This window comes from Mytilus californianus, unplaced genomic scaffold (genome assembly GCF_021869535.1).
Source record: "Mytilus californianus isolate M0D057914Y unplaced genomic scaffold, xbMytCali1.0.p SCAF_2, whole genome shotgun sequence".
Lineage (NCBI taxonomy): Eukaryota > Metazoa > Mollusca > Bivalvia > Mytilida > Mytilidae > Mytilus > Mytilus californianus.
Genome location: NW_026262668.1, coordinates 68,947,239 through 68,971,897, shown reverse-complemented (window position 1 = coordinate 68,971,897; position 24,659 = coordinate 68,947,239). Strand labels below are relative to the sequence as shown.

At 32.1% G+C, this 24,659-nt stretch overlaps 1 protein-coding gene across 1 annotated transcript; it reads left to right on the top strand.

Moving 5' to 3' along the window:
* Nucleotides 1-548: 548 nt before the first annotated feature.
* Nucleotides 549-23,898, top strand: LOC127728095 (26S proteasome regulatory subunit 7). Its single transcript, XM_052235319.1, has 11 exons — nucleotides 549-712; nucleotides 10,038-10,075; nucleotides 11,047-11,128; nucleotides 16,553-16,627; nucleotides 18,844-19,000; nucleotides 19,868-20,036; nucleotides 21,051-21,215; nucleotides 21,452-21,539; nucleotides 22,026-22,228; nucleotides 22,796-22,892; nucleotides 23,528-23,898. The coding sequence occupies exons 1-11, from the start codon at nucleotides 640-642 to the stop codon at nucleotides 23,683-23,685; spliced, it is 1,305 nt and encodes a 434-aa protein (XP_052091279.1). The 5' UTR covers nucleotides 549-639; the 3' UTR covers nucleotides 23,686-23,898.
* Nucleotides 23,899-24,659: the final 761 nt, after the last annotated feature.

The following is a 24,659-nucleotide window of genomic DNA, read 5'->3' as shown; positions in this document are numbered from 1 at the left end:
ACGATATTTTTCATGATTTTTTTTAATATTATCATTAAATTGAACTTTTAGTTTCACAAAATCTAAAGTTGAAAGATATTCATCGAATATTAAAAAAGTTATTGAAGTTAGAATAAGTCCGACCATCGATTTTCAGGTCCGTTAAGGTCTTTTCATTTCTCCGTTCAGGTCTAACTTTTGGCATCAAAAAATTGTTTTTCATTTACAAAAAATAATTTTTAATGAAAAATGGATATTAACATTTAATATCATTCTAACTTGAGGAAATTCCATTGAATAATAAAAAAGTTACTGCAATTTGAATAATTTGAGTCGTATATCTTCAGGTCTATTCAGGTCTTTTCAGGTCCACTTTCAGGTCTTTAGTGTAACCCCGTTTTTGCAAGCTTTTTTAAAAAAGAATTGTGTTTTTTTTTCTTGTATTTATGTATTGAATGATGAATTCTTATTAGATTTCAAATTTGAGATAAATCCTTTGAGAAATAAAAAAGTTATTAGCATTTTCATTTGGTCCTGTCATCGGTCCTGCCATTAGTGTAACATTAATTTAGAACTATCGAAGCCGTCAATTTTCGTAGAGCACCGTTTCCGGTGTATTTTTTTTTTTGTCGTTTTTCTTGAATTTATTTATATTTCAAAATGAAAGATTATTTAGGATCTGACCAAAGAAAAGTTAATGACAACACAAAAGATGAAGACAAGCCGATACAGGGTACTTTACTTTTACTGAAGTTGAAATTCTCATGAGACAGTTTTGTTCAATTTTGCTTTGTCATTCTGCAAGAGTTTAAATTTGTTTGTATGTTCTAAATACAGAGCAAAATCGGTAAAAATATTGAAATTATATTCACCTCTTATGGTGCTTGACTGAACATGAGGCCGCTGTTACATATGAAAAGGGATGAAGTCTGTATCTTTTAAAAGCTTACTCTAAATAAGTAAATTTTGAGACGGATGTAACCTTAGTCTAAGATTGCTCTGACTGGCTTTTTTAGAACATGTTATGGTTTTGGAACATCAGAGGGTGAAATGGCAAATCCATAATTCTTTTTGGGATTCTGTGTCTGGAGCTAATTTCTGGTTTGGCTGCCCTCAATCAAGCCCTATTATGGGAATCCTGGGCCGTTGGCCCTGATTCACGTTCGTCCTAGTACCTGTTGGCCCTAATTCCTATTCGTACAGAGTCCATTCGCCCTGATTTCTATTTTATTTTGTTGTCTTGTATAATATAAATTATTTGAATTAATTATGTTAAAGTTTGTTGAAAATTTAGCCGAATATTTATGTTGTTTTGCTGCTACCAAATAATTATTTTTCTTTTGATTTGCATTGTTGGATGTGGGAAGTATTTTGAACATGTTGAAGAAGAAAAAGTGTTCAAAAACTGGAGATCAAGTTATCTATATGAATTTATCTTTTTTGAAACCTTATAACAATTTCAAAACAATCCAAACATGTATAACAAGATCCAACTCACTCACTGAACACCTTGAGATCAAAGAAGACAAGCGGCGAAAACAATTTTCCTTTAATGTCTTACAATTTTAAAAATCATTATTTTAACTCATTAACTCATTCCAAGCTGACTTGTTTATTTAAAAAAAAAAAATTTCATTATTAGTCAATCAAAAACAATAACTAATACAATGAGTGAGATCAAAGATATCATAATCCTGTCAGTAACTGCGAGTACTCTCAGATCTGTACTTAGTGTCCTTTTTGTTGTTTGGATGTACAAGTACCCGGCCACGTCCACTTGTATTTGTATTATTTGTATTTTTATCCATCTGATGAGTTAAGCCTCTTTCAACTGATTTTTATAGTTCGTTCTTATGTGGTACATTTGTACTGTTACACCACTGTCCCAGGTTAGGGGGGTATCCGGTCGTTCCGTCCCCAAACCGATCCGGCCCCAAGTCGATCCGGCCCAAAGTCGATCCGTCCCAAGTCGATCCGGCCCACGTCGATCCGTCCCTACGTCGATCCGGCCCCATAATAAAATATGAATAAACTATATTGACTTTGGAGGATTTTGTGACAAATTTTAACAGTATAAATGGAATTTTTGAAAAGTATCGATGATGGATGACAATAGGTACGTGAGGTATTGAAGTACCGGTCGAAGAATTATTTTAAATCCATACGAAAATGAGTGTGATTGTGTCTGTTTGTATAGCAGCTTCAACTTATTAATATGAAGTTATTTTCCATGATAACTTTGAATGTCATGGCGATTTTTATTTTATTTAATTCACACACAGAATAGCTAAATAAATATTTACAGACCAATGGAACCTATAAAATTTAACTCATCATAATGACTTGTTTAGTCAAATCATTAGTCTATAATTGGTTTGTTTATTCAACAATTGTCTGATGATTGTGAACTAAGGTAATGCCACTCGTAATCACTTAATTCAATCAAATCCTGATTGATTAAAGTTACGTAATCAACAAGGTCTTTATAGTTTGATCTTTTGTTTGGTGTTATGGGTTATAATAATTAATTGTATTTTTTTTCAGGTTACATCAGAGGCTTCTAGAACACATGTTTTTTTTTTTTTTTGTAATATCGAATATAGCCAATATATTTTTTTTAAGTTGACAATATCAGAGACATATAATACATATTATTATATAAGAATATATATAATAATTGTATTATATGTCTCTGTCACAGTCAATTGAAAGAAAATGCTAATTACTGCTGATTAATTTTGATGTCTGTTGATTGTACCAAATTCTGTTATATACGTTTTTATTATAATTATACCCAATAATCTTGAAAACTTGTAGATCTAATGAAAACATAATCAACATAGTTGTTTTATACTCACCTAAAGAAAATATTTGTCAAAGGCATTTTTTACCGTACACCTTTTACATTATAATAATAAAATTCATAAACATTTATGAATTACAATTAACATGATTAATATATATCTTTATTTTTATTCCTTATAAATATATTTTTTTATTGGGCCGGATCGACTTTAAATATGGGCCGGATCGACGTTGGGCCATATCGACGTGGGGCGGATCGACTTGGGCCGGATCGACGTGGGGCCGGATCGACATGAAAGCGTTAGGGGGAGGGTTGGGATCCTGCTAACATGTTTAACCCCGCCACATTCTGTATGTATGTGCCTGTTCCAAGTCAGGAGCCTGTACTTCAGTGGTTTTCGTTTGTTTATGTGTTACATATTTGTTTTTTTCATTCATTTTTAGCTCACCTGGGCCGAAGCGCCAAGTGAGCTTTTCTCATCACTTGGCGTCTGTCGTCTTCATCGTCGTTAGCTTTTTACAAAAATCTTCTCCTCTGAAACCACTGGGCCAAATTTAACCAAACGTGGCCACAACATCATTAGGGTATCTAGTTTAAAAAATGTGTCTGATGACCCCGCCAACCAACCAAGATGGCCGCCATGGCTAAAAATAGAACATATGGGTAAAATGTTGATTTTGGCTTATATCTCTGAAACCAAATTAAAGCATCTAGAGTAAATCTGACATAGGGTAAAACTGATTATCAGGTCAAGATCTATCTGCCCTGAAATTTTCAGACAAATCTGACAACCTGTTGTTGGGTTGCTGCCCCTGAATTTGTAATTTTAAGGAAATTTTGCAGTTTTTATACGACCGCAAAAATTAAAAAAATTTTCGTCGTATATTGGTATGACGTTGGCGTTGTCATCGTCGTCCGAAGACACATTGGTTTTCGCACTCTAACTTTAGTTTAAGTGAAGGGATCTCCATGAAATTTTACCATAAGGTTCAATACCACGAAAGGAAGGTTAGGATTGATTTTGGGGGTTATAGTACCAACAGTTAAGGAATTAGGGGCCAAAAATAAGCATTTTTGTAACTTCCAGACAATAACTTGTGTGTAAGTGTATGAATCTCTCTGACATTGTACCACAAGGTTCCATATCACAAAGGGAAGGCTGTAATTGATTTTGGGGGTAATTGCCACAAAATTTTAGGAATTAGGGGCCAAAAAAGGGGCAAAAAACAAGCATTTTTCTAGTTTCATGACAATAACTTGTGTGTAAGTGTTTGGATATTTCTGAAATTGTACTACAAGGTTCCATATCACAAAGGGAAAGCTGGAATTGAGTTTGGGGATAATTGCCCGAAACGTTTAGGAATTGGGGGCCAAAAAGGGGCCAAAAATAAGCATTTTTTCTAGTTTCCAGACAATAACTTGTGTTCAAGTGTATGGATCTCTCTGAAATTGTACTGCAAGGTACCATACCACAAAGGGAAGGCTGGGATTGAGTTTGGGGGTGATGAATCATAAGGGGTTCAAAAAATTTGGGGGGGGGGGGATTTTTTTTTTTTCTTTTTTTTTCTTTTTTTCCTTTTTTTTTCTTTTAAAATTTTCCATTTTAAGTTGGTTATTTCTGATTTATATTTAAAAGCAAATAATAATGATATGGTAGGAGATACACACCAAACAGGATGTGTAAATTATTATATAATAAGTATTGTGCAATAGCAAGAAATTTTCAATTGCACAGTATTGCACAATAGCAAGAAATCTTCAATTGCACAGTATTGCTCAATAGCAAGAAATCTTCAATTTAACAGTATTGCGCAATAGCAAGAAATATCCAATAGCACAATATTGCGCAATAGCAAGAAATTGTCAATTGTACAGTATTGCGCAATAGCAAGAAATATTCAATTGCACAGTATTGTGCAAAAGAAGATACTTCGTATAAATTGCTTATTTCTTGATCAATTTCAATGGGGTTTTATTCTTGAATTCTTGGGCTTCTTTAATATGCTGAATCTAACCGTGTATTAAGTTTTTGGATTTTGGGCCCCGTTTTTAAATTGGTCCACATTGAGGTCCAAAGGGTCCAAAATTTAACTTCGTTTGATTTCATCAAAAATTGAATTATTGGGGTTCTTTGATATGCCGAATCTAACCGTGTATTTAAATTCTTAATTTTTGGTTCCGTTTCAAATTGGTCTACATTAAGGTCCAAAGGGTCCAAAATTAAACTAAGTTTGATTTTAACAAAAATTGAATTTTTAGGGTTCTTTGATATGCTGAATCTAAACATGTATTTAGATTTTTGATTATGGGCCCAGTTTTCAAGTTGGTCCAAATCGGGGTCCAAAATTAAACTTTGACCCCAACAGGACAACTGAAGTGGGGTGAAATATTAGGTGAAGATCTCATTTGGAAACATATATTCAAACTACCTTTTACAGTCACTGTCAATACTAAACTACAGTGGCTTCAGTACAGAATCAACATCAGAATTCTTGCCACAAATAAATGTTTATGTAAAATCAAACTTATTGATAACCCTCTATGTACTTTTTGTAAATTAGAAGATGAAACTGTTGAACATATTCTGTGGAATTGTGAGATTATCCAAAATTTTTTACAAGATATTGATTATTGGTTTTTATCTGGTGGGGTAAGCCTGCCATTGAATAAGTTAAATTTTATTTTTGGAGATATATCAAAAGTTCGAAAAGGTGACCCATATAATTTGATTTTTCTATACATGAAACAATATATATACAACAGTAGATGTTTTTCAAAAGATCTTTCACTCAGTGCCATTAAAGAAAAGCTAAAATATATGTACAATTTAGAAAAAATAATGGCAGTCAAAATAAGAGACAAGAGCACTTTGATACCATGTGGAATGCATTTAAAGAATTATTTTTATAATTCAATTTGTCATTTATTATTTACAGACAATTATTGTCAAAACTAACATAATATATTATTGTATCTAATAGCACAACTTATTATGTACTGAAAATCTTACAGGATATTTTAACTTCTTCCTTTTTCATAAAATACTTTAGCCTTCTCATATGCCACACAGTGGTCATGGTGGTACATAAACATTTAACTCAAATTATCTTTTCTTCCGTATTTATGTTCTCTTTTCATATAAATATAAAACTGAATTTTCAACAATGTTTATTGTTATAAATAAATAGATATTCAAATGTATTGCTAATATTACTGTATGTATGTTTGATGTGTTGTATTTGTTGTAATTCTTGAAAATAATAAAAATAGAAAAAAAAAAAAAAAAAAAAAAAATTAAACTTTGTTTGATTTCAACAAAAATTGAATATATGGGGTTCTTTGATATGCTGAATCTAACCATGTATTTAGATTTTCGATTTTTGGGCCCCGTTATTAACTTTGTCCACATTGAGGTCAAAAGGGTCCAAAATTTAACTTTGTTTGATTTCATCAAAAATTGAATTCTTGGGGTTCTTTGATATGCTGAATCTAACCATGTATTTAGATTTTGGATATTGGACCGTAATAGGTGAATGTCCAATTTAAAATTTTTAAGTTCTTAGACCACATTCATTCTGTGTCAGAAACCTATGCTGTGTCAAATATTTAATCACAATCCAAATTCAGAGCTGTATCAAGCTTGAATGTTGTGTCCATACTTGCCCCAACTGTTCAGGGTTCGACCTCTGCGGTCGTATCAAGCTGCGCCCTGCGGAGCATTTTATTGGTTATTATCTTGAATATTATTATAGATGGAGATAAACTGTAAACAGCAATAATGTTCAGCAAAGTAAGATCTACAAATAAGTTGTCATGATCAAAATTCTCAGTTGACCCCTTTAGGAGTTATTGCCCTTAATAGTCAATTTTTTTAAAAAAATTTGTAAATTTTTGTAATCTTTTACAAAAATCTTCTTCTTTGAAACTACTGAGACAAATTTAACCATACTTGGCCATAAGCATTATTAGGGTATCTAGTTTAAAAATTTGTCCGATGACCCCGCCTTCCAACCATCATGGCCGACTTGGTTAAAAAGAGAACATAGGGGTAAAATGCAGTTTTTGGTTTTATACTCTGAAACTAAAGCATTTAGAGCAAATCTGACAGGTGGCAAAAATGTTCATCAGATTTAGATTTATCTGCCCTGAAATTTTCAGATGAATCCGACAACCCGTTGTTGGGTTGCTGCCCCTGAGTTAGTAATTTTACAAATATTTTGCAATTTTTTGTTATTATCTAAGATATCATTATAATATCTAATACCTTATACTATTAATTATGATTTTAACCTTATTTTACAAGATTTCCAAAGCATCAGTAAATACAGGTAAGCGACACAGGCTCTTGAGAGCCTCTAGTTTGTACATAAATTAGGCCGTTAGTTTTCTCGTTTGAATTGTTTTACATTGTCATGTCGAGGCTTTTTATAGCTGACTGTGCGATAAGGGCTTTGCTCATTGTTGAAGGCCGTACGGTGACCTATAGTTGTTAATTTCTGTGTCATTTGGTCTCTTGTGGAGAGTTGTCTCATTGGCAATCATACCACATCTTCTGTTTTATACTAATAAGCATTCTAAATTACAAAACTTTGATTTTTCGGAATACTAAGGTTTTTCCACCTCAGGAATAGATTACCTTAGCTGTATTTGGCAAAACTTTTAGGAATTTTGGGTCCTCAATGCTCTTCAACTTCGTACTTTATTTGGCCTTATTATTTTTTTTTTATTCGAGCGTCAGTGATGATTTTTTTTAGACGAAACGTGTGTCTGGTGCACAAAATTTCAATCCTGGTATCTATGATGAGTTTATTTACAATCAACAGTCATTAAAAGTAATTCTGAAAAACAAATGAACAATGTAGCCAATTAGCCTGATTAATGCTCCAAAACAAATTTTTTTTTAAATTTTCATGTTTATTCATGAATTTGGAGATATATATATTTTTTTAATATCTAAATAATATTATAAAACCTTAAAATATACCATTAATATTAATATTTTTTATAAAAATTAGGGCGAACGGACCCAGGGCGAACAGACTCTATGGGGGAACGGACTCAGGGCGAACATGTACATTGTAATTAGGGCGAACGGACCTGATACCCTATTATGGCTATTCTTTAAATTTTTATTAACTACCTGACCTCAGACTCTTGATTTTTATGCTTACATCACCATTCTGTACACCTGGAGCAGGTAAGGATTGAAAAGAAGACATATTTGACTTTTAGAATCCTTAAATATTTTGAAAATACATACATGTGATTCTTCCTGCGGTGGTCAAAATATCCCGATTTTGAAGCCCTCTTCTGTCCCTTCCATTTATAATTCAAATCTTCTGTTAATTGAAAAATTTCAACTCCAAAGAATTTGTCAGTCTTCATTATTTATTACCTTTGATGTCAATCTCTTATATTGTTTTGTGCCACTGATGAAGGTAATTTTTACCCGGAAAACAAAGAACTTGGATAATTATATGGCTTCACTTGACAGCTTGGGTGGTTTTTTTTACCTCGGGCTAACTACCATTGTGTAATAAATGATCAGTGTATTTGAAAACACTTGATAGAAATTTTTCGAGTCAATTCCCTTGTTATACCATGTTTTTCAAGGCACTCTCCTTAAAAATAATGATAATTGGTAAAAAATATAAATGCAATGAAAATCAACCAAAGGATTATACATGTATTAGAATGGTTATTGAATAATTTCATCTTTCAAAAGACATGTAAGAAAATCATATTTTGAAAATTATTTGAGAAATCTATACTTTTCAATGTTTAAATTGAAATTTATAAGATATTTATTAGTTTTCTTTTTGTTGTTGCTCCGATCTGAGTGGCCAGTCAGTATCCGGCTATGCCAAATCAGAACCATCATTCAAGAATGTTTTTGGGAAAAGACAGCTTCAAGTCGTCAATTCCCTTTAGGTTTGGCCAGACGTTCTACTTTCCAAACCTCTCACGCCTGCGACGAAAGTCATGGAAAAAATTTTCAATGTCAAGTTTTCTACTTAAGTTAGTTTGATAGGATCTACTTGTGATAGATCAATTATATTTTGTATGAAGTCGCATTACTATCAGTACATATCAGTTTGACGAATATTTTGAGGCCCTGCCCCCTAGGACATGGTCCAGTGACTTTGAATTAATTAGCAATTTTCAATGTTAAGTATTCTGCTTTAGTTAAGTTTGATTGGATCTACTTGTGATAAATCAATGATATTTTGTATGAAGTTGCATTACTATCAGTTCATATCAGTTTGATGACTATTTTGAGGCCCTGCCGTGGGCCCTCTTTGTCATGTTCCAGTGACTTTGAATTAATTAGCAATTTTCAATGTTAAGTTTTTTCTGCTTAAGTTATAACTTATATTGATAGGAACTATTTACAATAAACAACGATATTTTCGACTCTTACTGTGATGTAAAAACATAAGCATTATGCCATCTGAAATGTACTGGAAAATCCATGATTCGGCATGAATATGAAAGTTGTCTACTATTTGTGGAGTAAAATGAATAAGGAATCCAATGATGTGATTTATCTACTTGGTCATGTTGATAATGTATCTTGAGATAGAAACTTGCCACCCCAAGCCTGGTTTGGCAATTTTTTAAGGTTTTCTATATTGACTGCGCTGTGATGTTCCACGGCCCCAACAAGTCATAGAAAAGGTTGCAAGACGTCATAGCAATCTTTGACTAGCATGACTAGTGTTACCTGTGAAAGAGTACAAAGTCTGTTATATTTTCATGATACTTTTTAGTTTTTCTATCAGATATACAAAATTGTGGGAAATCAAAAGCTTTGCAATATGGCTGCTTCCTTTATCACCCAATAGCATGGACATGATAAATGCGGAACTGTTGTAAAAAAAAAGTTAATGGTTTTGGATTCACTATTATATTGATTTTTTCTTTTTTTTAACGTTCTTAGTGTGACTGAGAAGAGGACTTTATCTTCTATAACAAAAAAAAATCACTTTAAGCTTATGGGATGACCAATTCATTTTCAGGGGGCAGGAGGATGGAATATTCATTTCCATATTGCATGGCAAAGCCAAAAAAAAACATTCCTTTATGTACATCATGTACATGGATACAATTATTTCAGCATTTTGTGGGACAAAATGTTTATACATATGAAATTTGTGTGACCTAATTAAGCATTGATACATTACATCAACTACATTTCCCCTACCTATTATTGTAAGGATTAATACATAAAACCTGTTATTTTATGTTTCAGCTCTGGATGAAGGAGATATTGCTCTGCTAAAGACATATGTAAGTTTTCATTTTTAGTCCATCCGGTGTTTTTGTTTTGCCATGTGAGCATATATATATATTGCCATCACTTGACATAATGTAGAAGAATTTTGTTTTGATATGCATAAATCTACCAAAAATGCATTTTCTCCTGCATACATGTATGACTTCAAAATTAATGTGATTAAGACAGTACTCCAGTCAAAAGAGAATTTGCAGTTTCATGTCAAGATTTAAGATTAGATGTGAATGTTCTAGATTTGCCAAATACATGAGCTACTGAATAATCAATTGTTACTGAAATAAAGTATTTTCTTAAATGTTGACCTCTTAATAATATATTAAGAAATAATTTCTGAAATTACAAAACTTTTTTAATATAAGACCTCCTTTTCTGTAATTTGGATTTGATTATTAGATATGTATGTATATATATATATATATTCATAATTACTCTAAATATCAGCACAACAATGTTAAATCTGCAAATTTGTGGAAGTAAATTTTTGTTTTTCCCTCGCCGGGATTTGAACTCATGCTATTGGGTTATCATGATAACACCGGCTGCACTGTGTCCAGCACTCTAGACCACTCGGCCACCTAGACTGAACTAAAAAATTCAGCTTTCGGTGGCCTAGTTTTATCTTTCCTCGTCAGTAGAATCTAGAGTTGTAACACAGTACATGATATATTAGGCATGAAGATGGAATTGATTGCAGATTAGCTAAATATCTATCGTAAAGGATTGTTAGATACAGTCACAGAAATAATCATTTTGATAAGTACGTCTAAACAAGCAACAACTCTACGCTAGATCCATCCATAAGATCACCAGTGAAGGTGATACACGGCTGAAAACACATATTATATTCATAATTACTCTAAATATCAGCACAACAATGTTAAATCTGCAAATTTGCGGAATATATACAATACAGGGAGTTGGACAGTACAGTAAATCTATTTTGCATAATTGTTTTTATTAACAGGGAGTTGGACAGTACAGCAAATCTATCAAGAGTGTGGAGGAAGATATACAGAATACATTGAAAAAAGTCAATGAACTTGCAGGTGTGTCATCATTTAGCAAATTGAAATAGTTATACCTTCCCTTCTAAAACAAGTGGAGACATATTGTATATGTACATATTTTGTCCTTTCTCCAGTACAAAGTAAAGTATTTGAAGATTGATAACTTTTATTATATTACTAGTAGAGAATGGGAAAACAAAACCCAATAGTAGACAAAATTGTGCCCTGTTTGAGCAAGTGGATTTCTCGTAAGCAGTTCTGGTACACAGGTTGTTTTTTTATGCCCCCGCCGTAGCGGTGGGGGCATTAAGATTTACCCTTGTCCGTCTGTACGTACGTACGTCCCAAAATTGGTTTCCGTTCTCTAACTTGAGTTTGCCTCAACCAAATGTTATGAATCTTATACACAATGCTTATTACCACAAAACACTGATCAAGTTTGAATTTTGGTGGCATCACTTTAACTGTTCTAGAGTTATGCCCCTTTATAATTGGAAAAATTGCAAAATGTTTAGTTTCTGTTCTCTAACTTAAGTTTGCTTCAACCAAATGTTATGAAACTTATACACAATGCTTATTACCACAAAACACAGATCAAGTTTGAATTTTGGTGGCGTCACTTTAACCGTTCTAGAGTTATGCCCCTTTATAAATGGAAAAATTGCAAAATTTTTAGTTTCTTCTAAATATATCAAGTAATTTTTATACGACCGCAAAAATTAAAAAATTTTTGGTCATATATTGGTATCATGTTGTCGTTGTCGTCGTCGTCCGGCGTCAGCGTCGTCCGAAGACAGATGGTTTCCGGATAATAACTTTAGTATAAGTAAATAGAAATCAATGAAATTTTAACACAAGGTTTATAACCACTAAAGAAAGGTTGGGATTGATTTTGGGGGTTATGGTCCCAACTGTTTAGGAATTAGGGGTAAAAAAAGTGGCCCAAATAAGCATTTTTGTAGTTTCCAGACAATAACTTGTGTTAAAGTGTATGAATCTCTCTGAAATTATACCACAAACTTCCATACAACAAAGGGATGGTTAGGATTGACTTTGGGGGGTTATGGCTCAAACCATTTAGTAATTAGGGGCAAAAAAAGGGGAAAACAAGGGTTTTTCTGGTTAAAGGACAATTGAGACAATTTAAAAGCAGTGTAAGGGAGGTAATCCAATTCAAATTAAAGAACACTGTTTGATTACCTCCCTTACACTGCTTGTAAATTATGCATTAAGAAATGATGGTTGTCTTGAGGTGATTAGCTGTCAATTTATTTTTAGCAGTTACTATTAATTAATATTAATTTTAGCCATGACTATGTATGTCATTTTATATTTTAAAACTTTTATGATGTATTTAAATGGGTAATTTTAAATGCAAACTGCATTAGAAATTTGAATTGAGATACTGACCATATCTTGAGGGAAAGAACTTTTTTGGGGAATAAGGGAAAGGGGGGAGGTGAAAAAAATTGGAGGGGGGGGACAATTTTTCACTTTTCAGATTTCAGAAATTTCTTCAAATATTTTTTTTTGGGGTTAATATTCAACAGCATAGTGTATTGCACAAAAGCAAAAAACTGAGGTAAAATAAAAGTTTTTTGGTAGGGGGGGGGGGGGGTCAATTCGCAACAGCATAGTGTATTGCACAAAAGCAATAAATTGAATATAAATTCAAATCATATAACCAATTTGAAGTTCTCGACTACAGTTATTCTGTGTCAGAAACCTATTATGTGTCAAAAATTTAGTTACAATCCAAATTCAGACCTGTATCAAGCGTGAATATTGTGTCCATTTTTGCCCTACTTTTCAGGGTTGGACATCTGCGGTCGTATCCAGCTGCGCTCAGCGAAGCAATTTATTAAATTTGGAGTTATCTTCCTTTGTCCATGATTATAGTTGAATCAACTACAATCAATGCTTTATACAATGCAATGTTTAATTTTGACTTCCACTGATAAAACACAGATCAAGTTAAATTTGGGTAGTGTCAATTTAACCATTATTGAGTTATGCCCCTTTATAAATCGAAAGATTGCAAAATTTTTAGTTTCCATTCTGTAACTTAAGTTTGCCCCAACCAAACATTATGAAACCTATACACAATATTCATTACCACAAATTTAAGATCAAGTACAAATTTTTTGTTTCCGTTTTCTAACTTTAGTTTGCCTCAACCAAATGTTATGAAACTTATACACAATAGATATAGGAAGATGTGGTATGAGTGCCAATGAGACAACTCTCCATCCAAGTTACAATTTATAAAAGTAAACCACTATAGGTCAAGATACGGCCTTCAACACGGAGCATTGCCTCACATCGAACAGCAAGCTATAAAGGGCCCCAAAAAATTACTAGTGTAAAACCATTCAAACGGAAAAACCAACGGTCTAATCTATATAAAAACGAGAAACACGTATGAACTACATAAACAGACGAGGGTGCAAACATTTGCAGCGGGATTAAACGTTTGAATGGTACCAAACCTTCTCCCTTTCTGAAACAATAGTATAACATCACAACATAGAAAAACACACTATAAAATATCAATTGGAAGGCTTAACTCAATAAAAAAAAACGTAAATTAACACAAAATGAACGAATAAATTGCTTATTATTAAATAATAGAGATTAAGTACGAATTTTTGTGGCGACACTTTTACAATTCTTGAGTTATGTCCCTTTATAAACATAAAAATTGCAGAATTTTTCATTTCCGTTCCATAACTTAAGTTTGTCTCAACCAAATGTTATAAAACCTATACACAACTGTTCTAGAGTTATGCATGTTTACAAATAGAATAAATTGCTTTGCCAAACGTAGCTGGATACGACGCAGAGGTCCAACCCTGAACAGTTGGGGCAAAAATGGCACAGTATTCGCACTTGATATAGGTCTGAATTTGGATTGTAATTCAATATTTGACACATAATAGGTTTCTGACACAGAATAACTGTAGTCAAAGAACTTAGAATTGGTTATATGATTTGAATTTATCAATTTTTTGCTTTTGTGCAATACACTATGCTGTAGCAAATTGACCTCCCCCCCCCCCCCCCCCCCCCAATTTTTTTTGAAAATGACATACATAATCATAGCTAAAATTAATTTACCTTAATCAGCATTTTTAGAATTATTAAAATAGTAACTTCTAAAACTTAATTGACAGCTAATCACCTCAAGACAATACAACATTTCTTTAAATACATAATTTAAAAGCAGTTTAAGGGAGGTAATTCAAAGTTGTCTTTGAATTACCTCCCTTACACTGTAATTTGTACTTAAGTAATTGTCCATTAACCAGGACACCCTTGTTTTTTCTCACTTTTTTGCCCCTAATTCCTAAACAGTTTGAGCCATAACCCCCAAAGCCAATCCTAACCATCCCTTTGTGGTATGGAAACTTGTGGTATAATTTCAGAGAGATCCATACACTGTATCACAAGTTATTGTCATGAAACTAGAAAAATGCTTATTTGGGCACCTTTTTGGCCCCCAATTCCTAAACTGTTGGGACCATAACCCCCAAAATCAATCCCAACCTTCCTTTTGTGGTTATAAACCTTATGTTTAAATTTCATAGATTTCTATTTACTAATACTAAAGTTATTGTCCGGAAACCAAATGTCTTCAGATGACGACAACGTGATACCAATATAAGACCGCAAAATTTTTTGCGGTCGTATAAAAACATTACTGATATAAACCCATGATATAAGTTTCATAAAATTCTGGCAAGAATTGTACACATGAGAGCGCTAACAATGCAATTTTCCATACAATAAATATTTCCAAAGGACATAACTCTTTTAAAATTAATTCATTGGCTCCAATTTTCAAATTTGTCTGAGACATTGATGATATAAACCTATATTATAAATTTCATAAAAATCTGGCAAGTATTGTACACATGAGAGTGCTAACTATACAATTTTCCATATAATCAATATTTCCAAGGGACATAACTATTTTAAATAAAATACTCCGCTGGGTGCAGCTTGATACGACCGCAGAGGTCGAACCCTGAACAGTTGGGGCAAGTATGGACACAACATTCAAGCTTGATACAGCTCTGAATTTGGATTGTGATTAAATATTTGACACAGCATAGGTTTCTGACACAGAATGAATGTGGTCTAAGAACTTAAAAAATTTTAATTTACCTATTCAAACCATATCATTATTATTTGCTTTTATATATAAATCAGTAATAACCAACTTAAAATGGAAAATTTTAAAGAAAAAAAAAAGGAAAAAAAATCCCCCCCCCCCCCCAAATTTGTTGAACCCCTTATGATTCATCACCCCCAAACTCAATCCCAGCCTTCCCTTTGTGGTATGGTACCTTGCAGTACAATTTCAGAGAGATCCATACACTTGAACACAAGTTATTGTCTGGAAACTAGAAAAATGCTTGTTTTTTGGCCCCTTTTTGGCCCCAAATTCCTAAATGTTTAGGGCAATTACCCCCAAACTCAAACCCAGCATTCCCTTTGTGATATGGAACCTTATAGTACAATTTCATAAAGATCCATACACTTACATACAAGTTATTGTCCTGAAACTAGAAAAATGCTTGTTTTTGGCCCCTTATTCCTAAAATTTTGAGGCAATTACCCCCAAAATCAATCCCAGCTTTCCCTTTATGATATGGAACCTTGTAGTACAATTTCAGAAAGATCCATACAATTACACACAAGTTATTGTCATGAAACTAGAAAAATGCTTGTTTTTTGCCCTTTTCTGGCCCCTAATTCCTAAAATTTTGAGGCAATTACCCCCAAAATCAATCCCAGAATTCCCTTTGTGATATGGAACTTTGTGGTACAATGTCAGAGTGATCCATACACTAACACACAAGTTACTGTCTGGAAGTTACAAAAATGCTTATTTTTGGCCCTTAATTCCTTAACTGTTGGTACCATAACCCCCAAAATTAATCCTAACCTTAAGCTTCCTTTAGTGGTATTGAACCTTCTGGTAAAAATTTATAGAGATCCATTCACTTAAACTAAAGTCATTGTCTGGAAACTAAATGCGTCTTCAAACAAAGAAAATTTTTGCGGTCGTATAAAAATTGCTGAATTTTTAGTTTCTGTTCTCTTCTTAAGTTAGCCTCAACCAAATGTTATGAGACTTACACACAATGCTTATTACCACAAAACTCAGATCAAGTTGAAATTTTGGTAGCGTCACTTTTACCGTTCTTCAGTTATGTCCCTTTATAACTATATGATATGCAAGTGGGGGCATCATCTGTGTCCACATTTATTATTGTATACTTTTAGATTCCATTAATGAATTGTAGAAAATAATTGTAGAAAGACTTCCTTCCTATTTTCATTGTATACCTTGATCAGAAATCCCCACATTACTGTGACTGTTTGTGGAAACAAAAATGGAGCTGACTTTGTGGTATAGTTAGTTTGTTCTAATTGACTATGCATGATTTACTTCAGGTATTAAAGAATCTGATACAGGATTAGCTCCTCCAGCATTGTGGGATTTAGCAGCAGATAAACAGACCTTACAGAGTAAGAGGCATCATACTTATAAAAATATTACATTCACCACATTGATAGGTATATGTATTCAAAAGAAAATGCTGGGTTTGAATTTATTAGTCCCTACCGACGAAGTCGAAGGGGACTTTAGGTTTTGCACTCCGTCCGTCTGTCTGTCCGTCCGTCTGTCCATCCGTCAGTCCGGCAAATTAGCTTTCCACACTTTTTTTCTTCGTTCTTGAAGATATTGATTTGATATTTGGTATATAGTTTTATCATGACAAGTTATAGATTGAATTTTGTTCCAGTCTGATGATTTAGTCCAGAGTTATCGTGGTCCATATCTAATGTTAGAGTACTACATTTTGTATGTTAAACCATATTTCTGTACAAAGAGAGATAACTCATTTTTTTTAAAGACATTCGTTGGTTAATTGAAGTGTTTTTTATTTTGTATAAACTAATTTTCTGAATGCTATATACATAAAAAAAAATTATGAAGTGAAATCTTTTAATTATATAATAATATTTTTTTATTAAGGTATATATTTCATTACATTACATTGTGTATAGATAAAAGTTGTTGACATTTTATAGATAAGTTACAAATCTATATTAGTTTGTGACAAATGAAAGAAAAAATATTTGGAACTATTAATTATATTTGATTATAACTTGAAAATAAATATACATTGTATTACATCATATCTAATTTTAGAGAACTATTAATCACATCTAATGTTAGAGTATTTTCCACACTTTTTTTATACGCCCGTTTACGGGACGTATTATTCATCATGCTTGAAGATATTGATTGATAATTGGTATATAGTTTTATCATGACAAGCTACAGATCAAGTTCAAATTTTTGTTTCGGTCTGATAATTTTGTGCAGAGTTATGGTCCTTGGACTTGAAAAATTCACTCATATAATCAGTTTTCAACACTGTTTTTAGTCATGCTTGAAGATGTTGACTTGATATTTTCTATTTGTTTACACCATGACAAGTTATAGAACAAGTTAGCATTTTGTTCCAGTATAATGAATTTTTACCCGGTAGGGGACTATGTATTGCCGTGCAATACTCTCAGAATGCTTGTTTATATATTAAACCATCAACATTTCTGTGCTAAAAAGGGTTTTTAAATTTCTTTTCTTCTTGTTTTAAGTATTGTTCATAACATCATTCCTTTGGAAGTTCCCTTCTGAAACATTTTAAGAAGAAATCCAATCCCACAATTGTCTCAGATTAAAAGTAGATCTTTATTAACTCCTGTTTACTGATTTGTCAGAAGAGGATTTGATGAAACTATCTCCGAGTACTTTCAGTAAATGTTTTTGTGTAGGGGAGTCTCTATTGATTCTGAGCGTTGGTTCATTACCGACATTGATACAGAAATATATGATAATCTATGCCGAAGAATTTTGAAGACAGTATTCTATTTGATAGTTAAAGTCAACTGAATGCAGATTGATAATGAGATTTCACCAGCTATTCTTGCTACAAACAAATAAAAGGGAGCAATGAATATTAGATTTTCACATAGTTCACATGCCTTGCTTTATTTGTGTCTATAACAGCACCTAAACACAATAGAGGTTACCTTAGTTTTTTATGAGAAAACCATATCAGTTACATTGTTACATTATGAATTCAGAAAAAAGGCTTTAGTCACAGCAACTTACCTGTATAATTTTTGTTCATGGCCAGTTGTCACATTAGACGAAGAAGTAGATTTAGTCTAATGACCAGTTGTCATATTAGATAATGAAGTATATTTAGTCAAATTATAACTATCTGAAATATGTTATAACACAGTATGTATCAAGAAATAAGTTATAACACAGTGTGTATCAAGAAATATGTTATAACACAGTATGTATCAAGAAATATGTTATAACACAGTATGTTTTAAGAAATATGTTATAACACAGTATATATCAAGAAAAATAAAAATTGCTCTATCATGATTGAACAGTAATACTGCCTTCTCATACTTCAAGGTCAATGACTGCTGTGACTTGATTGATGATGATCCATGTGACTCTTTGATGATGATCCATGTGACTCTTTGATGATTTATAAAATTATTGGCATCACTGAAAACATGAAAAGGATTTAAAAAGCAATTTTTTAATGTTTGCCTGATTTTGTTAATCCTTATTATTTGTATATGACCTCTAACAATGTTGAAATGTTAATTAAATTCTAACTGAGAATTTACATTTGTAATTTGTTTAACAGGTGAACAGCCATTACAGGTAGCAAGATGTACAAAGATAATTAATGCAGATTCTGATGACCCAAAGTATATTATTAATGTCAAACAGTTTGCCAAGTTTGTTGTTGATTTAGGAGACCAAGTAGCTCCTACTGATATTGAAGAAGGAATGAGAGTTGGGTAAGGTTAAGGTCAGGGGTACAAATTAGTGTTGGTCTCAGGTCCAGTGATCAGTTTCACAAAAAATCTTACGACTAAACATGCTAAAGTTGATCGTAAGTCATGAACAATTCAGTATATTTACAATCAACTTTAGTTGAAAGATTTTTTGTACATCTGATCACAGGACCTTTCTTAAATCTAAGGGGACTTTCATTTTTGAATTACAAAAGTCAAAGACCTCCCATTCTTGACACTGATGCTTTATACAGGAATTTCCACTTTCTTAAGGAGGATCTTTCACTTGAAAATCCAAAAGGTCCATGGCTTTTAATTATCTATAGCAAATTTGAATTCATGTATGGTCATCTAAAGGATGACTGTCATTCTTAAGCATTGAAAGACTTTAGGAATGTTTTAAATCATAACCATGTTGTGAAATATCTCACACTTGGTTTCTCCAATAGTGAAAATGTCTTTAACTTGTCCTTTGTTAAAACTATGTAAAGCTTAACTGCTTTGCTAAAAATTCAAAGACTGCTATAATACAAATGTTTAAATATGTGAAAATATGACATGACTTTGTTTTGGTGTCCGAAATACCTAAGACTTTTAGAACACATCATATCTTTTGTCTACAATAAAACTTTATGTAACAGGAGTTATGTAACAAAAAGAAACTTACGACTAAGATTGGTCGTAAGTATACTGAATTGTTCATGACTTACAATTAATCTTAGTCGTAATTTTTTTTGTGAAACCGACTCTAGGCTTTCTATATTTTTAACTGTAGAAAATGGGTTAACATAGCATTAATTATACATTGACTTTTAACACAGGGATGAACTTTTGTTTAATTTGATTGAAAATTATTCTTTCTGGTTTTAGTGTTGACAGAAATAAATATCAAATCCATATACCTCTTCCACCAAAGATTGACCCGTCAGTTACGATGATGCAAGTGGAAGAAAAGCCAGATGTAACCTACAGTGATGTTGGAGGATGTAAAGAACAGATAGAAAAACTCAGAGAAGTTGTAGAGACACCCTTACTACATGTAATTATTGTTTTGAATATTTGTTTTCTCAAAAAAATGATGGTAATGTTTATTCAAATAGTATCATGAAAATGTTATATTTCATAAAAAAATCCATGCTTTCAAATGAAAATTTCAAGCAAAAATTTATAAAATTTATACAAAATATTAAAATAAATTTTTGAAATATTTTTAAATATAAAGTGTTGTTATGGGATGTTTGAAAATATTTCTCTGGGGAATTATTGAAGACTGTGCAGTATATCCATATAAGCAGTTTTTCTCAGGTTGCATATTGTGACCTATTTTAGTTGTCATTACCTATGTTTTAAACAGGGGCTCTTTTGAGGAAAAAAAAATTATGTATCAAATTATACTGAAATGTTCATTGACTTACGAATATTTTGTCTCGTAAGATTTTTTGTGAAATGAGTCGCAGAACTATATTTAATCTAATGTGGACGAGTCCAGCATATTTCTGTTTAAAAAAAGTTACTATGTCCTTATTCCTTTAACTATTTATCTGTTTGATTTGTTTATGGACGAGGTGTGGTCACATAGAATTCTGCAGATGCTGGAGTAGAGTATATTCTGAGGATTCAGTCTTATTCATTGGTACATCAAATTTTAAATTTAGATTGTTGAAAAAATATATATTTTCTGCTGATTTGCCAGGATATAAAGCCAAGATATATATTTCCCTTTGACAGCTGAGACCTCAGATTATATATAGTCCAGTTTTGTAAGGCTGTACACCTTTCAAAAATGTACATTTCATTGATAAAAAAAATAACCTTTACAGTTTAAAACAAATTTTTGAGGTGCCAAGACAAACAGAAACTTGTTAACCCATGAAAATTGATAACCCAAAAATATAAAAATTTATATTTAATGATTGTTTGCTTTGAAATGTCCAATGGCAAGAAAAATATAGAAGATATTGGTTGGTTTCTCAAATTTTTGTCAGCGTCTTTACAATAAAACTTTTATATGAAAAGCATATTTTAGTTGAATTTTTTTTTTATTTATTTATAGCCAGAAAAGTTTGTTAACCTTGGTATAGAGCCTCCAAAGGGAGTATTACTGTTTGGTCCACCAGGAACAGGAAAGACATTGTGTGCTCGAGCTGTTGCTAATAGAACAGATGCTTGTTTTATAAGAGTTATTGGTTCAGAACTTGTACAGAAATATGTAGGAGAGGTAAGAGACCATATAATCTTGCACAGAAATATATAGGAGTGTTTGAGGATCCATATAAACTTGTAAAGAGCTATGTATCTTTAGTATGACCTTAAAAAAAATTAAAATAAAACAAACTATTACCACTTTAAAATTTTGCTGAAGTAATGATTTTTGTCATTTTGAATGCATCTGTTGTCTGTTGCTCTTACAGTTTAATGTAAAGTATTCTTACAGATTGTGCATTGACTTTACAGGGTGCCAGAATGGTGAGAGAATTGTTTGAAATGGCAAGAAGTAAAAAAGCCTGTATTATTTTCTTTGATGAAATTGATGCAGTTGGAGGTAATTAATGAAATATGAAAAAAACTAACTTTTGCAATCTTATGTTAAGTTAGATAGTTGCCATATGTTTCCTACAATATTTTTGTTTATAAGTAGTCATTAGATGAAAACTATTTAGCCTTAAAAGTGAATTGCAAATATTTTAAAGTTAATGTAACTGATCATTAAGTGCTGTGCAATAGTCAGTATAACTGATTATAATAGGAAGTGCAGTAGTTAGAATAACTGATTATGAAAGGTTGTGAGGTACTCTATAAACCTGATTATAAAGATATCATAGTCAGCTGAAAAAAAATAAATGTAGGTCATATTCAATAACAATATTATAATTGCTGTGTTAAAATAGAAAGTGCCTTATTCTTGATAAGGGCCTTTAAATTCAGGCCCCGCTTATTGCTGATAAGGGCATTTAATTCAGGCCAGCTAATTGCTGATAAGGGCCAAGAATTATATACAAAATCTTAACAAAAAATAATTTATCCATAGGAGCAAGATTTGATGATGGAGCTGGCGGTGATAATGAAGTTCAGAGAACTATGTTAGAACTGATTAATCAATTAGATGGTTTTGATCCCCGTGGAAATATAAAGGTTCTTATGGCAACCAACAGACCAGATACATTAGATCCTGCTTTAATGAGACCTGGAAGATTAGACAGAAAAATTGAATTTGGTTTACCAGATTTGGAGGTATGCCCCATAGTTTGTACATTTTACTTCAAGCAGACAGTGCAAGGATATAGTATCCATGAAAAGATTACTTTTCCTCAATACACAAAATGGTACCAACAAAAATGAATCCACAGTAGATTACCCTTAAAATATAACCTTAAGAATTAAGTATGAAGGATGGAAGCTAGACTTATCTTTAATGAGTGATACTCCAAGAGTATGCTATCTTTAATTGTGTGTGTATATCTGAACTTTTTTTATGCACAGTGAGACATACACTGATGAGGCATCTATTTGGCTATACAGGATGTATAAATCCACAAAAATAATTTTACTTGAACCAACACCGAAAAGCGAATGTCAATTGTGGGCAACAAGTGTAGTTCTCAAGATGGCATTGTGCATTTTTGTTTTTTGATAATTTTTAGTCTGAAATTTAACCACAAATTCATAACTTAAAATGATAAATCAAATATTGTTGAAACAATGATTTAAATGATGCAGACTTTCAATGAAAACTTTTTGTTCGAAAAGAGACTTAAAATAATTATTTCCAACATTACATTATAATTATTTCTATTTTAGGGTAGATCTCACATATTTAAAATCCATGCTAGGTCCATGAGTGTAGAGAAGGATATCAGATATGAATTATTAGCAAGACTTTGTCCAAACAGCACAGGTATGTCAATTTAATATACAATAGTTTTTATATTGTAACAAAATACCCAATTGGGTTAAAATATCACTTCAGCTGCCCTCCCAGACCAGTATGAACCATTATCCATTGTCTTCCTTATACTTTTAAATTAAAAAAAAAATAGGTTTAATAATTGTTCTTTGTACTTGAAAACTTTTTGTCATGAAAGTTTGTAATAAGATTCCTTCACTAGGAAATATAGTTTTCAGAGGACTGCATACACATGTGACTACACTCAAGATTCTGTTATAAAACCACTATTCTAGTTGATTCTAAACTTGGCCATAATAAAAAATCTTAGTCAGATGAACTTGAATTACCAACAAACATGGACACCATTTCTAAAAAGACTAAATGCTACAAAAACTGTCTTTGCAATTACAGAGTCTATTGAGACAAAATATTGTGAATTGGTCCTATCATGGTCCCCTTTCAAATTTGGATTGTGTGAATCCTTTTGTCAATCCTGGTGGATGTTAATACCAGAAAGAAAAAAAAAATGAAAAAAAAAGAATTTGTTTACTAATTTGTATGACAGTTTTAAGCATTTTTTTTTTCAGAAATTTTCCTTTGATGATAATTTTTCAATGATTAAATATTTAAAAATATTGTTACAGGAGCTGAAATCAGAAGTGTATGTACTGAGGCTGGAATGTTTGCCATCAGAGCTAGAAGGAAGATGGCAACAGAAAAAGACTTTCTAGAAGCAGTGAACAAAGTGATTAAGGCTTATGCCAAGTTCAGTTCTACACCAAGATACATGACATATAATTAGATATTTGTCACAGACATTACAGTTGTTGAAAATAAATGTTCAAATTTTGTATGATGAGGGAATTTATCATGTGTTGTACGTCATCTGCAGTATAACACATATTTATTAGAGTTGCTCTCTTTCTGTTGTCAGATAGGTATTGTTTGTCCATTTTCATTTTTGTAAAGATTTCATACTGTGTGAAAAATGAAAAAAAAACAACATTCCTGGATATTTTACTACTTGTCATTTTTAGCTCACCTGTTTTTTTTTCAGCCAGTGTGGGTTGTTGCCATTACTTGATTCTCGTAGTCTTTCAGTCCTATTATTAGAAACCTAGGCCACAATGAACCAAAATTACCCTGAACCATGCCTACCAATCAAGTTGGTCACCATGACTGAAAAACATAAAGCAAAAATAATAAACTTAACTTGAAAAAAAAAATAATAGAAAAATCAGTAAACAATCATTTACTACCAACTTGTATGAAAATGGATATTTGTATTCCGCTATGGTTTTTAACTCTTAACCACAGTTCAGCAAAGCAACCACTATTACTTAACACAGATAAATTGAGAAAAACTTCATCAAGAAAAATTGTGGAAAATCCTGGAGGAGATCTGTTGCTGCCATTGTGTAAGGAAATGATACATTTGTTATTATCAATAGTCTTGTGATTAACAATCTCAACTGCTATCAAATGTGGTTGCAATCCTTAGTCTAAGACATTGATGGATTCTGTCCAAAACTATGTTCCTGTCTTACACAAGTGTAGAGAAGGGTGCATCCCTAACCTAGTTGTTGTCAGATAGTTTGGAAACAACCATGATTAATACATGTGGTAGAGTATTTGATAGTAAATCAGACTTTTATATAAAGAAATTTTAAATTTTGATTTACATTATATTTTAGGACCCATAACTTCTCTAAAAATGGCCACCACCTTTAAAATAGAAATAATGAAAATTTTATGTTTATTTTCCAAGTTTATCAT

Excerpts from the sequence above, each read along its gene's own strand:
- LOC127728095 (XM_052235319.1), top strand. The coding sequence starts at position 640 with ATGAAAGATTATTTAGGATCTGACCAAAGAAAAGTTAATGACAACACA. Across the intron at positions 16,628-18,843 it reads AGATAAACAGACCTTACAGA|GTGAACAGCCATTACAGGTA; the intron begins GTAAGAGGCATC and ends TTTGTTTAACAG. Across the intron at positions 21,216-21,451 it reads TACAGAAATATGTAGGAGAG|GGTGCCAGAATGGTGAGAGA; the intron begins GTAAGAGACCAT and ends TTGACTTTACAG.